This window comes from Anguilla rostrata, chromosome 5, assembly GCF_018555375.3.
Source record: "Anguilla rostrata isolate EN2019 chromosome 5, ASM1855537v3, whole genome shotgun sequence".
In the NCBI taxonomy this organism is placed as follows: Eukaryota; Metazoa; Chordata; class Actinopteri; order Anguilliformes; family Anguillidae; genus Anguilla; species Anguilla rostrata.
In genome coordinates this window covers 5,084,438-5,098,358 of record NC_057937.1, presented here as the reverse complement: position 1 = coordinate 5,098,358, position 13,921 = coordinate 5,084,438, and the positions used below count along the sequence as shown (strand labels likewise).

General features: G+C 49.5%; 1 protein-coding gene across 1 annotated transcript in view; it reads left to right on the top strand.

Moving 5' to 3' along the window:
- Positions 1 to 13,921, top strand: part of dnaaf9 (dynein axonemal assembly factor 9) — a 37,523-nt gene that overhangs the window by 2,803 nt on the left and 20,799 nt on the right. Inside the window, exons 2-18 of the mRNA XM_064334723.1 lie at positions 2,370 to 2,449; positions 5,275 to 5,400; positions 6,191 to 6,315; positions 6,670 to 6,766; positions 7,192 to 7,298; positions 7,552 to 7,629; positions 7,830 to 7,931; positions 8,172 to 8,227; positions 8,326 to 8,461; positions 8,790 to 8,871; positions 10,492 to 10,528; positions 10,729 to 10,813; positions 11,151 to 11,227; positions 11,417 to 11,461; positions 12,042 to 12,087; positions 12,358 to 12,469; positions 12,869 to 12,939. Coding sequence (XP_064190793.1) covers positions 2,370 to 2,449; positions 5,275 to 5,400; positions 6,191 to 6,315; positions 6,670 to 6,766; positions 7,192 to 7,298; positions 7,552 to 7,629; positions 7,830 to 7,931; positions 8,172 to 8,227; positions 8,326 to 8,461; positions 8,790 to 8,871; positions 10,492 to 10,528; positions 10,729 to 10,813; positions 11,151 to 11,227; positions 11,417 to 11,461; positions 12,042 to 12,087; positions 12,358 to 12,469; positions 12,869 to 12,939 — 1,462 coding nt within the window. The remainder of the gene's footprint in view (positions 1 to 2,369; positions 2,450 to 5,274; positions 5,401 to 6,190; positions 6,316 to 6,669; positions 6,767 to 7,191; positions 7,299 to 7,551; positions 7,630 to 7,829; positions 7,932 to 8,171; positions 8,228 to 8,325; positions 8,462 to 8,789; positions 8,872 to 10,491; positions 10,529 to 10,728; positions 10,814 to 11,150; positions 11,228 to 11,416; positions 11,462 to 12,041; positions 12,088 to 12,357; positions 12,470 to 12,868; positions 12,940 to 13,921) is intronic.

The window sequence follows — 13,921 nt, the reverse complement described above, 5'->3', positions numbered from 1 at the left end:
GGGCTGGGAGGCAATGAATGCACAGCTGAAGCTAAGGCTGGGTTTCGGGTGGGGGGATGAGGCTGGTGTTGGGGGGGGGGGTGTTCTCTTAGTACAGAGGCAGATAGGCACATCTGTCATCAATGCAGTGGAATTTTCTCAGAGCACAGCCAAAGTTACAGGGGGTCTACTGGGGAGGCTAAGTCAGTTAGCAAATCCACTCAACTTCCACTCCGATAAATCTGCCTGTCTAAATAGGAAACTAGGCTTTAGTTCATTTTAATTCTCAGTTCAGAGCTCGGGAAACCGTCCCCTGCTCCCTCCGTATGAAATGTATTTCCAGAGATTAAGACCGTTCGTATGAGGAAATTGAATGAGGGAGGGAGGCTCATAGCCCTGCTCTATGTAAATCGGTTATTATTGTTTTGTGAACTGAAACTGGTAGACAGTCTATCTTTGTTTTTGTCTGTTTAGCTTCATGACCACAGCCTGTCAGACCGGACTAACAGAGCACGCAATGCAGACCATAACCAAATCCCCCCCCCCCCCCATGAATAACAGGAGTTAATTTTTATTGCACTTCTTGAAATTCCTGGGTTCTCTTCCATTGTATGCTAAGATGATAATTGTACAAAGGCATTACATGTACTATATATATAACTCAGACTCTGTAGTTATGTATTCAAATGAGGTTTTGTTTTGTTGTTGGCTGTTGTAGGTCAGTGACATGCATTGTGACTGTCATGCACTGACCAGGCAGAATGACAGAATGTGCAGGATGACATGACCGCTGTAGAGATGATGATGATGATGATGATGATGATGATGGCCGTCCTCCAGCGTGGTGATGTTCCCCCTCTGCCCTGCTGGTGTCTGCCCCCGCTGGCCTCTGCTCTCTGTCGCACAGAGACGTGTTTCAGAAGCGGCACGCTGGCACCCCGCCCGCTTTCTGCCACCCCCTCACCCCCCCCCCCCCCTTTTCCCGAAATCCTGTGACCCTGAAAGAACCACAATCCTCCGAACAGCTGTGCCCCCCCCCCCCCTTCACTCTCCACCCCCCACCTCGGCCCCAAAAAATAAATCTTGGCATGCCGGATTAGGGAACTCATCTGGAGCGCCAAAATGTTTCTGCGGTCCCACGCTGAGATTGAGCAAGGGGGGGGTGGGGGTGGGGTTTGAAAGCCCTTCTCTTCTGCTTCACCAGCTGAGAAAGTGGGGGCCTTCTGAAAATGGCACTTCCTCACCCCTGCTTGCTTGCTGGAGCGCTGATAATCAGATATTCTTGGCTTTTGCCAGGCGCTGTCAAGCACAAAACAAAAACTTCCACCCCCCCTCCACCTCCCCCCTCCCACTTCCTGAGACAACCCCCTGATGCGAGGAGACACAGGCCTCTGGAGTCACGTGTGGGGACTGCACTCACGTGCACAGCTTTTTTTGGCTTGGCTTGTTTTTTTTTTAAAACAGGAATTCCTTTAAGATTAAGAAGTGCACTCTTCCTTGACAGTTAAATGTGCTGCTGTGGGTAGGGCAGGTTTTTGGAATTTAGGTCATTTGGTGCGACTGCACTCACGAGTGTGTTCAGGAGACCGGTTGCTATGATGGTTAGGTGACTGCTTTTCTGCCTCAGAGGTTCCTGGTTCAAATTTATAATAATAATATTAATAATAATTCATTTATATAGCGCTTTTCGCTCACACTCACAGCACTGTACATTGATGGTATGCATGTTTCGTGAATGAGGCCCACTGTGTGCAGAAACGGGAGCTGAGGTGGATCTGCAGGGGTTCGAATGTCACCCACAGTCTGAAGCGTCACATATGAGAGCTGGGCATTTTTGTGAAATGACCTCATTTTGTGATGAATGACGCTCTTCTATAATACTCTGCCCCAGTCTCCAGCAGTTACTTAGCGAGCAGGTCATGTGACCTTTGAAATATGACTTCATTTCGCTCTCCATTTTCCTGTGCTTTGGTGACTGGGCTGATTGATTGGCCTGCTTAGATTTTCAAATAAGTCTTTTTTTTTCTTTCTTTTTCCGAGGTGAGATTAGTTGGTTGTTGACGTAAATCACAGAAGCTGGGACGACTGTTTGAGAGTCCATTTCTCAAGCTTCAGAACGGGAGAATAGAAAGCCTGTTCGCAGGACAGTTTCTTTCGAACGCTTTTCTTTTCCGACGCTTGTGACAATGGCGGCACTGTCCGTGACTCTCGGTACGACCCGGCCCCGCGGCTGGCCCCGTTAAATCGCGCCATTGTGCGGCGCGGGCGCGTGTTGTGGACAGTGCGCCGCTTCCTGCGACGATGCCCCAAATGTGCCCTGGCCCCGCCCCCTCGCGAGGCCCCGCCCCCTTGCAGGACTGATGAGAATCCCTCTCCCTCGTCTCTCTCAGGTGCTCCCGCTTGCGGCAGGTGCAGTCTCTGCTCAGCGACGGCGGGAAAGGAACCCCGGACGCCATTCTGTGCACCCTAGGTGAGCCCCCTTCAGACGCCCAACGTCAAAGTAACGTCAGAGCGACATCAAAGCAACATCAAAGCAATGTTAAAGCAACTTCATAGCAACGTCAAAGCAACATCAAAGCAACGTCCGGCCCGTTCCTGCTTTGATGCCCCACATTAGTCATGGTGGCTCTCCATCGCTGTTATTTTAGTGTTCCCCCAACGCTGAGACAACGCAGGCCTTAACCGCACTGCCGGTCCTGATAGCAGTTACTCTGCTGGCGTTTCACTGCCGGTTCTGATAGCAGTTACTCTGCTGGCATTTCAGTGCCGGTCCTGATAGCAGTTACTCTGCTGGCGTTTCACTGCCGGTTCTGATAGCAGTTACTCTGCTGGCATTTCAGTGCCGGTCCTGATAGCAGTTACTCTGCTGGTGTTTCAGTGCCGGTTCTGATAGCAGTTACTCTGCTGGTGTTTCAGTGCCGGTTCTGATAGCAGTTACTCTGCTGGCATTTCAGTGCCGGTCCTGATAGCAGTTACTCTGCTGGCGTTTCACTGCCGGTTCTGATAGCAGTTACTCTGCTGGCATTTCACTGCCGGTTCTGATAGCAGTTACTCTGCTGGCATTTCAGTGCCGGTTCTGATAGCAGTTACTCTGCTGGCATTTCAGTGCCGGTTCTGATAGCAGTTACTCTGCTGGCATTTCAGTGCCGGTTCTGATAGCAGTTACTCTGCTGGCATTTCAGTGCCGGTTCTGATAGCAGTTACTCTGCTGGCATTTCAGTGCCGTTCTGATAGCAGTTACTCTGCTGGCATTTCAGTGCCGGTTCTGATAGCAGTTACTCTGCTGGCGTTTCAGTGCCGGTTCTGATAGCAGTTACTCTGCTGGCGTTTCACTGCCGGTCCTGATAGCAGTTACTCTGCTGGCGTTTCACTGCCGGTTCTGATAGCAGTTACTCTGCTGGCGTTTCACTGCCGGTTCTGATAGCAGTTACTCTGCTGGCATTTCAGTGCCGGTTCTGATAGCAGTTACTCTGCTGGCGTTTCAGTGCCGGTTCTGATAGCAGTTACTCTGCTGGCGTTTCACTGCCGGTCCTGATAGCAGTTACTCTGCTGGCGTTTCACTGCCGGTTCTGATAGCAGTTACTCTGCTGGCGTTTCACTGCCGGTCCTGATAGCAGTTACTCTGCTGGCGTTTCAGTGCCGGTTCTGATAGCAGTTACTCTGCTGGTGTTTCACTGCCGGTCCTGATAGCAGTTACTCTGCTGGCGTTTCACTGCCGGTTCTGATAGCAGTTACTCTGCTGGCGTTTCACTGCCGGTCCTGATAGCAGTTACTCTGCTGGTGTTTCACTGCCGGTCCTGATAGCAGTTACTCTGCTGGTGTTTCAGTGCCGATCCTGATAGCAGTTACTCTGCTGGCGTTTCACTGCCGGTTCTGATAGCAGTTACTCTGCTGGCGTTTCACTGCCGGTTCTGATAGCAGTTACTCTGCTGGCGTTTCACTGCCGGTTCTGATAGCAGTTACTCTGCTGGCGTTTCACTGCCGGTCCTGATAGCAGTTACTCTGCTGGCGTTTCACTGCCGGTCCTGATAGCAGTTACTCTGCTGGCATTTCAGTGCCGGTTCTGATAGCAGTTACTCTGCTGGCGTTTCACTGCCGGTTCTGATAGCAGTTACTCTGCTGGCGTTTCACTGCCGGTCCTGATAGCAGTTACTCTGCTGGCGTTTCAGTGCCGGTTCTGATAGCAGTTACTCTGCTGGTGTTTCACTGCCGGTCCTGATAGCAGTTACTCTGCTGGCGTTTCACTGCCGGTTCTGATAGCAGTTACTCTGCTGGCGTTTCACTGCCGGTCCTGATAGCAGTTACTCTGCTGGTGTTTCACTGCCGGTCCTGATAGCAGTTACTCTGCTGGTGTTTCAGTGCCGATCCTGATAGCAGTTACTCTGCTGGCGTTTCACTGCCGGTTCTGATAGCAGTTACTCTGCTGGCGTTTCGGTGCTTGGCGAGCATTACGCATGACGTTAGCCCGCTGGTATCTTAGCGCCGGGGGAACGTTAGGCTTGCCGTTACTCTGGTGATTTAGCTGGGGGAACATTAGGCTTGCCGTTACTCTGGTGATTTAGCTGGGGGAACATTAGGCTTGCCGTTACTCTGATGTCATATTAACGTTGGGGGAACGCTAAGGATGGTGTTACTCTGATGTTTTAACGCTTGGGGAATGTTATGATGACGTTGTTTTAACGCTAAGGGAGCGTTAGGATCACGTTGCTCAGACGTTGTTTGAATGCTGATCGGGATGACTGGCACATATACAGGAAAGTACCTCAGAACCCTGTGACTGTCACGATGGGGAGATTCTCGCTGTACGTGCATTCTCTCCTGTTCCCAGCAACTCCCCCTCAAACAGCCAAAAGAAGGCCCCTTTAGGACAGATGTGCGCGTTTTACAGCGACCTGACCAGCTGTGGTGCACTTCTGCCCCCTGGTGGTCACCTGAAGCACATAACTGTTCTTACTGCACTAAAGGGATAGTTCCCTTTCTGCTTTTCAAAGAAATATATTTCAATTTGAGTGTGTGCTTCCTAAGAAGACGAAAAAAGGTGTAGTATTTTCAGTATGAGCTATTTCCTGTGGCGCATGCAACCTGAGGCCACTTCACACAAGTCAAGAAGCAAGATATTCAGATAGATATCATATTTAGAATTGTGAATTAACTCTATGAAATTAGTCTGTTCATATGTGCAGCCTTTGGAATGTCTGGATTTGTACAGTCAGTGCGATGTCATTGCGGAGGGTGAGTCAGTGTAATGCCATTGTGATGTCATCGTGATGTCGTGCATGTCGTCTGTCGCTGCAGGCATTGACAGCAGGTACAATGAGGGCTGCAGTGAGCTGGCCAACTTCCTGTTCTTCGGGCTGTACAGCCAGAGCCAGCTGCAGCTGGACCGCTTCTGTGAGGAGTTCCCTGAGGAGGTGCTGGACGGTGAGTGTCCCTCAGTACAGCTCAGCTCCTGTGGTGTATAAGGTCCCTCAGTACAGCTCAGCTCCTGTGGTGTATAAGGTCCCTCAGTACAGCTCAGCTCCTGTGGTGTATAAGGTCCCTCAGTACAGCTCAGGTCCCATGGTGTATGAGGCCTCTGATGTAACGGTGTTTTTTTTTGTTTTAAGTAAAATAAAACAAAATGGCTGAAGTAAATCTCGAAGCATATCGGCCTTTGCTGTGGGGGGCCTCTGCCAAGTACACTGACGGGTGCAGTGCTGTATGTTGCCAGTAGATGGCGCTGTGTCCCTTCGCTTAGACTGGTTTCTCGGACTGAAAGGAGCAAAGTGCTGTGGGTGTGCAGCTGAGTGGGAGCTGCTCTGGCAGAGTTGAATGCTGGGATTATTCTCATTTTCCTCTCAGAATGGCTGCGCAGTTTGATAATTACACTCAGTTCTGTGGGTAAAAAAGCGATGCCCTTTATGTTCTAATGGGAAAAAAAATCAATGTTCCTCTCCAGGGGAAAATAGAATTCTGTCTTTCTAAAGAAAAAAAGAAATTCGTACTTTTTTTTATCTCCTGTAAGAAAGGACCTTGATTTACGTCTGCTGTGAAAGCAGCGAGCAGACCTTTTCACCAGAGACACACAGCCAGAGGAAAACAGGATGAGCATTGTCATTTGCCCTGCGGTGTCATAAAAGAATAGAGGAGAAAAGAAGAGAAAGCCAAGCTGTAGAGTTACAGGAGCGCCTCCGAGGCTGCTCTGACATGGCGGCCTCTCTCCCCCCTGCAGACGTGATCCTGCTCATCACAGCGGAGAGCGTGCACCTGTACTGCAACCCGGTCAACTACGGCTCCCTCCTGCCCTACGTCTCCCACTGGAGGAACCTGCGCCTGCACTGCATGACCGAGACCGAGGTGAGCCCTGTCTGTGTGTCTGTCTGCCTGTCTGCCTGTCTGCCTGTCTGCCTGTCTGCCTGTCTGTCTGTCTGTCTGTCTGTCTGTCTGTCTGTCTGTCTGTGTGTCTGACTGTGTGTGTCTGTGTGTCTGTCTGTCTGCGTGTCTGTGTGTCTGTCTGTGTGTGTCTGTGTGTCTGTCTGTCTGTCTGCGTGTCTGTCTGTCTGTCTCTCTGACTGGGTGTCTGTCTGCCTGTCTGACTGTGACTGTCTGTCTGTCTGTCTGTCTGTGTGTCTGCCTGTCTGTGTGTCTGTGTGTGTGGTGTGAAGAGTTGTCTGAAAGCAGTGGTCTGTCTGTTTCTCCCTCCATGTCCAGTATGAAGATGAGGAGGCAGCTGAGGAATTCAAGATCTCCAGCTTCGTCAACATGGTGCAGGACTGCAGCCGCATTGGAGTGCCATACAGCTCCCAGGGTAACTACCCGCCTAATCTGATCAGTATGACTACAGCTCCCAGGGTAAATACCATCCCAGTCTGATCAGTATGACTACAGCTCCCAGGGGTAAATACCGTCCTAGTCTGATCAGTATGACTACAGCTCCCAGGGTAACTACCCGCCTAATCTGATCAGTATGACTACAGCTCCCAGGGTACATACCATCCCAGTAGCTACCAGGATAAATACCAAAGTCAGTACAGTAGAGCCATAGATTATAATACTGGATGGCTGTATATTTTTAAACAGGCCGGCACAGTTAATTCCCTCAGATATTTCTCGGCTCATGTCCTCTGTGATGCTGAAGTCGGTGCAGCTGTCAGGATGCAGTATCTGAGTAAGCTGGTTCACTTCCTGTTCGGTGGAAGCCAGCAGTAACCCCCCGTGGTTGTGTGTACACAGGGCACGTGCAGAAGTTTGACATGTTCATGGTGGAGAAGTGGCCCATCATCCAGGCCTTCGCCCTGGAGGGGATCGGGGGCGGGGGGTTCTTCACGATGAAGCACAAGGTACCGAACAGCTCTGGCCCTTTTCTTTTTCAATTTTTTTAATTATGTGCCAAAAATGTTTAAATGCCTGTAAGGTCATAAATATGTGATTAGAATGTTCTTAACTGAACATTCTAATGCTGATGTCACAATCACTATTGGTAACTGAAAGCAGTGTTGTTCTAGAACACTGACTTAGAATTATTTAAAAAACGGCCCTTCAAAGGGGTAAATACTGTTCTAATGCTCTGTCTGTGCCCTGTCTGTGCTGCAGCTGATTGACATGAGCGAGAAGCTGTGGAAGATCTACAGCAGAATGGATCCCGTCTCCCTGGAGATACTGCTGACTGAGGTAATACTGCTCAGCTCTGTGTGTTCATATGTTCATAGAGAGGTGCTGAAGGCTGATTGGCTGAATCAGGGAGAAGGGGTGGAGCTGTGGAGTGTGAAGGGTGATTGGCTGAATCATGGAGACGGGGTGGAGCTGTGGAGTGTGAATTCTGATTGGCTGAATCTGACCGGTGGCATGTTTGGGCTGTTCTGTTCTTTCAGGACCTGCAGGCATTTGAGAAGCAGTGGGCCAGCTTCTTCTCCAGCATGGACATGGAGAGCCACTCGTCCGTCCTGGAGCTGTCCGAGGCACAGGCCGGGGAGGTGACCAAGCCCCGCCCCCTCCTGCACGCATCATCATCATGCGCCAAGTCCTGCAGGAACAGGATTACACAATTAGCCACTCTGCTGGATTAATATCTTTAACCATATTAGAATATTATCTTTAGTTTTCTGTATGCTATGGTAGAGCAGCCATGGACCAACCAGAACGCATGATGTTGCCAGGTGCTGGATCTCTTGAGGGTGATTGGCCCTAACACTCTCTCGTGCTCATATCCACAGCCATTCCGAAGCTATTTCTCCCACGGCCTCATCTCCAGCCACATCACTGACAAAAGGTGGGTTCTGCTTCCTGTACTGCGATCGCTGCCTTCACATGATGTCACTTCCTGTATTTGCCGCCGTGTGACCTCGCCCCGCTCTCGTCCCGTTGCAGTAAGAGCCGGCAGCCGTTCCTGCTTTTCGGGAGCCACTCCTCCAGGGAGGACATGCAGAGCTACTGCTTCACCTTCCCCTCCGAGGGGCACCAGGTCCGAAACACGGGGGCGCAGGGGACCCCCGCCAAGCACATGGTGAGGACCCCCCCCACCCCCAAAATCCCCACCCCTCAGGCATCACTCTGACTGTGTAAAACCCACAAAACACGTCAGGTTACACCAGTGGTCATGTGGAGGATTCTGGGAACTCATCCTGCTTTTTCTCTTGCCTGCTGGCGATGTATGCACTCAGTGTGCCGTACCACAGAGTGGAACCCTCTGATATTAAATTTCACATTCAGAATGCTTTCTAAGAAAGACATATTTTAAAATCCACAATGCCGAAGGGTTGTTTAATGAGTCAGCCATTACAATAACAATCTCTCTCTTTCTCTCCCTCCCTCTCTTTCTCTCTCGCTCTCAGCTCATCCAGTGCGTGGGACCCAAGGGCCCGCTGGCTTGCTCTCGGACCTATTTCTTCGGCACCACCCACATCCCCTACCTGGGTACTGCGACCCCCCCCACCCCCCACCCCCCACCCCCACTGCGCCGTTTTAAGTCCTGTCAAACTCCCTGTGGAGCCCAGTCCAGCACCAATGAGAGAGTGTAGCTCCGCGAGATTAGGGAAAGGACAGAGCTAACGTATGCTCACTGGTGTGAGCTAATCCTTTTTTTTCCATAAGTAGAGTGGAACTTACTTTGATTGGTTGAAACTGTGATTGACAGCATGTCGTTTTACCCATTATCGGGGTTTGCGAAACCTCACCCTCTTGTTTTGCTTCTTTTGGGGGGTGGGGGGGCAGCCAGGGGTGGGGCAGTTTTGGCAGCTCAGTATGCGAGTCCAAGGTCCAGGACAGGACAATAGAGGGAAGCCGCTCGCACTGCGCCTATTCTTCTCCTCGGCCCCTAGGGGCCCAGACACAGGGCCCCAAACACCTCCCCCCCCCCATCAGGGTCAATAACCCCTCTGTCACCACTGCACAGAGATCTGTCTGGAGTTAAGGCTATTCCAGCTCCCTGAGCTCAGAGTATTAGGCTGCGCACTATCCTGTTCCAGGCCTGTCCTTCACAACCATCCTGCCAAACTGCACACTATCCTGTTCCAGGCCTGTCTTTCACAACTGTCCCACCAAACCACACACTATCCCGTTCCAGGCATGTCTTTAACATCATCCTGCTAAACTGCACACTATCCTGTTCCAGCCTGTCCTTCACAACCATCCTGCCAAACCACAAGCTATACCTGTTCCCATGGAACAGCTGTCTTTAGAAATCTCGCATGATGGCTAAACTGTCATCACGTAGTGCCTGTTCCAGGCCAGCTTTACTTGAACCTACCTCGCCAAACCGCACACTATCCCCTTCCGCGTGTGGTTTTCCACATATAATAGCCTTAATCATAACCCCCCGATGCTTTCTGCCTCCCTGTGTCTCATGTCACATCCGTACTCCTGGCGGTATGTGAGCGCGCTGCGCTGAGAGGTTTTCATTTGTAACGTGTGATTGCATCAGCGCCAGCAGCGTCCCCGCGGTCCAATCAGAGCTGTTTGCCTGCGGTGTGTAAATGCGTGTAATTTGTCCTGCAGGCAGGCAGGCAGGCAGGTACTCAGAGCCGCTCTACAGAACCACAGCTCTCTGGCTTTTATTCGCTGTTTGCATGAAAGGACGGTGTGACTGCGTCTGTGTTTGTACATGTTCTCTGCCTTGTAGAAAATGCACTTGAGTTTGGATTTAAGTGCATGGTTCAATCCACGTTTGATTCAGAATGAAAATGATGGCAGAATAAAGATATAGTTTGGCGCTACCGAAGTCACGGTGAAAGTATATGCTCGTATGTTTGTTTAATTATGTTGAGTGTCATTATATGTTGTGACATGAATCATGTTGTGATAGGGCTCAGCCCATGATTGTTGCCTGATGGCAGCCGTTGCATTATGACCCCGGCTCATATGGTGATACACATAGTTTTTTCGCAGTGTGAGCTGTATGGTGACCCTTTGTGTCGTGACATATATCACAACCTGATCCTTGTATCGTGACGTGTTAAGTATTGTGAGGAACATTGTAGTGAACAGGCTCAGTTGTTAGCGGTGTGTAGAGTTACCTGCTCTGTTTGCTTGTTTCAGGGAAAGACAATGAGCAACACAAGAAGACGGAACTGATGTGAGTTCACTGTGTGTGTGTGTCTGTTTGTGTGTGTGTGTGCGTGCGTATATGAATGTGTGTGTGTGTGTGTGTGTGTGTGTGTGTGTGTGTCCTAGCATGTATGTGTGTGTGTGTGTGTGTGTGTGTGTGTGTGTGTGTGTGTGTTTATAACCTGTCACCCTGTATGTCTGTGCTGTAAACGTGTCTCTTCCCCCCAGGCTGCTGTCTCAGCTGTATGAAGCCGCGGTCGAGGCGGTTTTGGCGGGCATGAAGTGCTACTCCTGCACCAGCAGCGCTGCCAAGGTGAGCCTCCCGTCGAAACGTAGCGCCCTCCGCATGGCAACAGCCACCTGCCGACACACAGTCCCAATACAACAGCGCCTCCCGGTGGTCCATACAGGCATATCATCGCTGTTTTAGGATGAGCCTGAAAACTAGTGATGGTTGGTAAAATGGCGTACAGTGCAGACCTTGTCAGTACTTCTAATTTCACTCCTTTTTCCTGCAATCTGTCTGGTTCTTTGGTAACTTTTTCCTCCCTGGACTACATTCCATAAATGAATTGTGTGTTGTGTAGAGCAGTTGTGTATGATCTCTGCTTGCATGTTTATTACAAATAATTTTTTTTCCCATTTTATAGGCTAAAGACATAGCTGAGCGGACCTTCCTGATGTCTTTGGACATTTTCAACCTGCCCGAGTACAAGAATGTTCTCAGGTAACCCTGTTCTCTCTTTCTCCGCAAAAAAAACTCGCCATTTATCCACCAAATTTAAATAGAGAAAATGACTTATTTAATTAATTGAGCATATTGATTGCTTTTTACCGTGGGCTCGTCCAGGATTTGTTGTTTAGAATAAGAGCTGGGTGGTCAGACGTTTAACATGAACGTTGTTTTTACTGACAGATCCAAAGCCATGTTTGACATCCAGGCTGTGAATAATGAAGGAAGGTTGGTTTTTAACTTTCTCTCTTCCTCTGGTAGTAATTCATTTTCCAGTGCACTGTGATTATTCTCTGTGTGCTTGACGGAGACATTTTCCCAAAGATATTGACTGTTTTTAGTCGAAATGTAGTGTCGCTTTAAGTTGTGAGCTGTCCCTCAGTGGTACCTGGCCACTCCCCCATTTTAACCTTGGCCACACCCATCCTTTCTTTAAAAGACCTAGATAGGCATAAAGCTGTAAAGACTTCAGTTTTGTGTATCATTTCTAAAAATGAAATTGAATGAAAATTCCCCTTGGTTTCCTTGTGTTCCTGGAAGTAATTGTTTTGTCGTATTTTGTCATTTATAGACAGGTCAGTGAGTCTATTAAAAACCCATTCTTGGGCACAGGCAGGAAATGTGTGATCCCTGTTCTTGTATTAAGGTCTCTTCCTGTATTAAATGTCCAGCGGGCAGGCCTTTGTAATATAGAGTTTTTACAGGATTGTTCTGCAGGATGAGTAGCCCTCCCATAGGAGCGTTTCACGGTCATGTGTAGCCGTATTGTCTGCGCGACCCCTCATTGTTTTCCTCTTTTCACTTTTAGAATCGTCCCCCTGGACGACGAGGAGAGCAGATTCCTGGTGAAAACAGTAAGTCACGTTTTTTTTTTGTGTGGCGCTGTAGCATGCTAACAATGAAAACCATTTGAGCTCTTATTGCTTGTGAAAGCAAGATTTGTTCAGAATTCGAAATCAGTGTTCTAGAACTCTGTTGCTTTCAGTCACCAGTAGTGATTGTTACATCAGCATTAGAATCTGTCAGTGGAGAACATTCTAATCGCATATTTGTGACCTCACAATTTAAAGGGCCGATGTGCGGCCGTACCACACTTACATGTGAGCATTTCCTTGTTCTCTCAGGCCTCCATGACGGTTCACGACATTCCAGACCTGCAGTTCGGCCGAGGGGACCTGGGATCTGTAGTCTTCTCCGAGTCCTTCCTGGAGTCCACCGTCTACATTCAGGAACCAGGCAGGGCCTCCCTCTCTTTTTTGGGCGTGGTTGCTATGTTACTTCAGTAGCGGGGTCTCATTTTCAATGGCAGAAACCAGGGAGGGGGGCTCGGCCTGTAGGGCTGCGTACCTGAGAAGGAGAAGAGTGGGCGGGTCTCTGTTTGAGTGGGCCTGTCATACACCAGAGGCGTCTCAGCGAGTAGCGTGTCTGTGAGCGGAGGGGGGGGTGCCTCTGATACTGCAGAGTGGGCATGTTTGATATGGGGGGCACGTCTTAATGAGATGAGATGAATCATACAATGCCTATCTCATACAATATCATGGGTATGTAGTTTACTGGGTGTGTCTCTGAAACCACTGAGTGGGCGTGTCTCTGTGAAGCCACACCCCCTTATGGTAATTCCTGTCGCTTCTGCAGACGGCGGCGTTTCCTCGGACAGCTGCTTCACCGTCCTGACGGCCGGCGTCCCACGCTACGTCTCCTGGCTGGTGAGTGACCCCCCCCCAACCTCTGACCTCTGAACTCTGACCTCAGCATCTGAACTCTGAACTCTGCCAACGGCGGCCATTAAGCCCCGCCCTGAATGAATGAGTGACAGGGACTGTAAGCCACAGTGCATAAAGGAGTCTGCTAATGAGTCGTGCAGCACTGTAGTGCTAATGGACTGATCCCAATGTGCATGTCTAATGTATCGCCAACTCACATAAGTATGAATCATATATGATCAAAATTTTTGAAAAATATTGTAATTATTGTGCTTTATAGTGTATCTTTCGGAATTGTAGCCTATGTTCGTTATTATTTAATTATTGTGTCATCTGTTTATGTGCAGCTGCATGTTTGGCAGTCTACCATAACATCTTTACCTAAGATAACTTCTGTTAGTGTCACACCTAACCCTGTTTGTATCAATATCTCTAAAACCAGCTGTAATGTTGGATGGCCAATAGGGGGCACTCTTCACCCTGCACCCAATTAAAATCAAAACCTAGTGCTGCGGCTCTGTTTGGACGATTCATTAACCTGAGGTCCTGAATCACCGTGGTCAGTTACAGACAGTTCCCCATCTCTTTCACAAAGAGTAGGGCTTTTAACCTTGGTGTCCTGGTCAAATTCCCTCCAAATAGCCTCTCTGTGTCTGGCCAATCAGATGTCGGTAAGGATGATCCGGTGGTCCCATGGTGCTTTGCTGCACCTATTTCTTTCGTCCCCCCGGGTTCTCTTCACAAACGGCTGCTGAGTTCTCGCTTTGGTTACCTTTTTTTGGGTGAATTGAACATAAAGAATAAAAAAGCAACCGAACTCTTCACTGGAAGCTCGAGAACTCTAGAATCCAGAACTACCTGCAGAGCGAACACAAGTGCAAGGATGAAACGCCAGAAGGTTTCCGCCACCGATGCACGGGCGGGGCTTTATTGACGTGACAGCGGTGGTTGTGATGAGCTCTCCTGTTTGTGCGCGCGGTGCTTA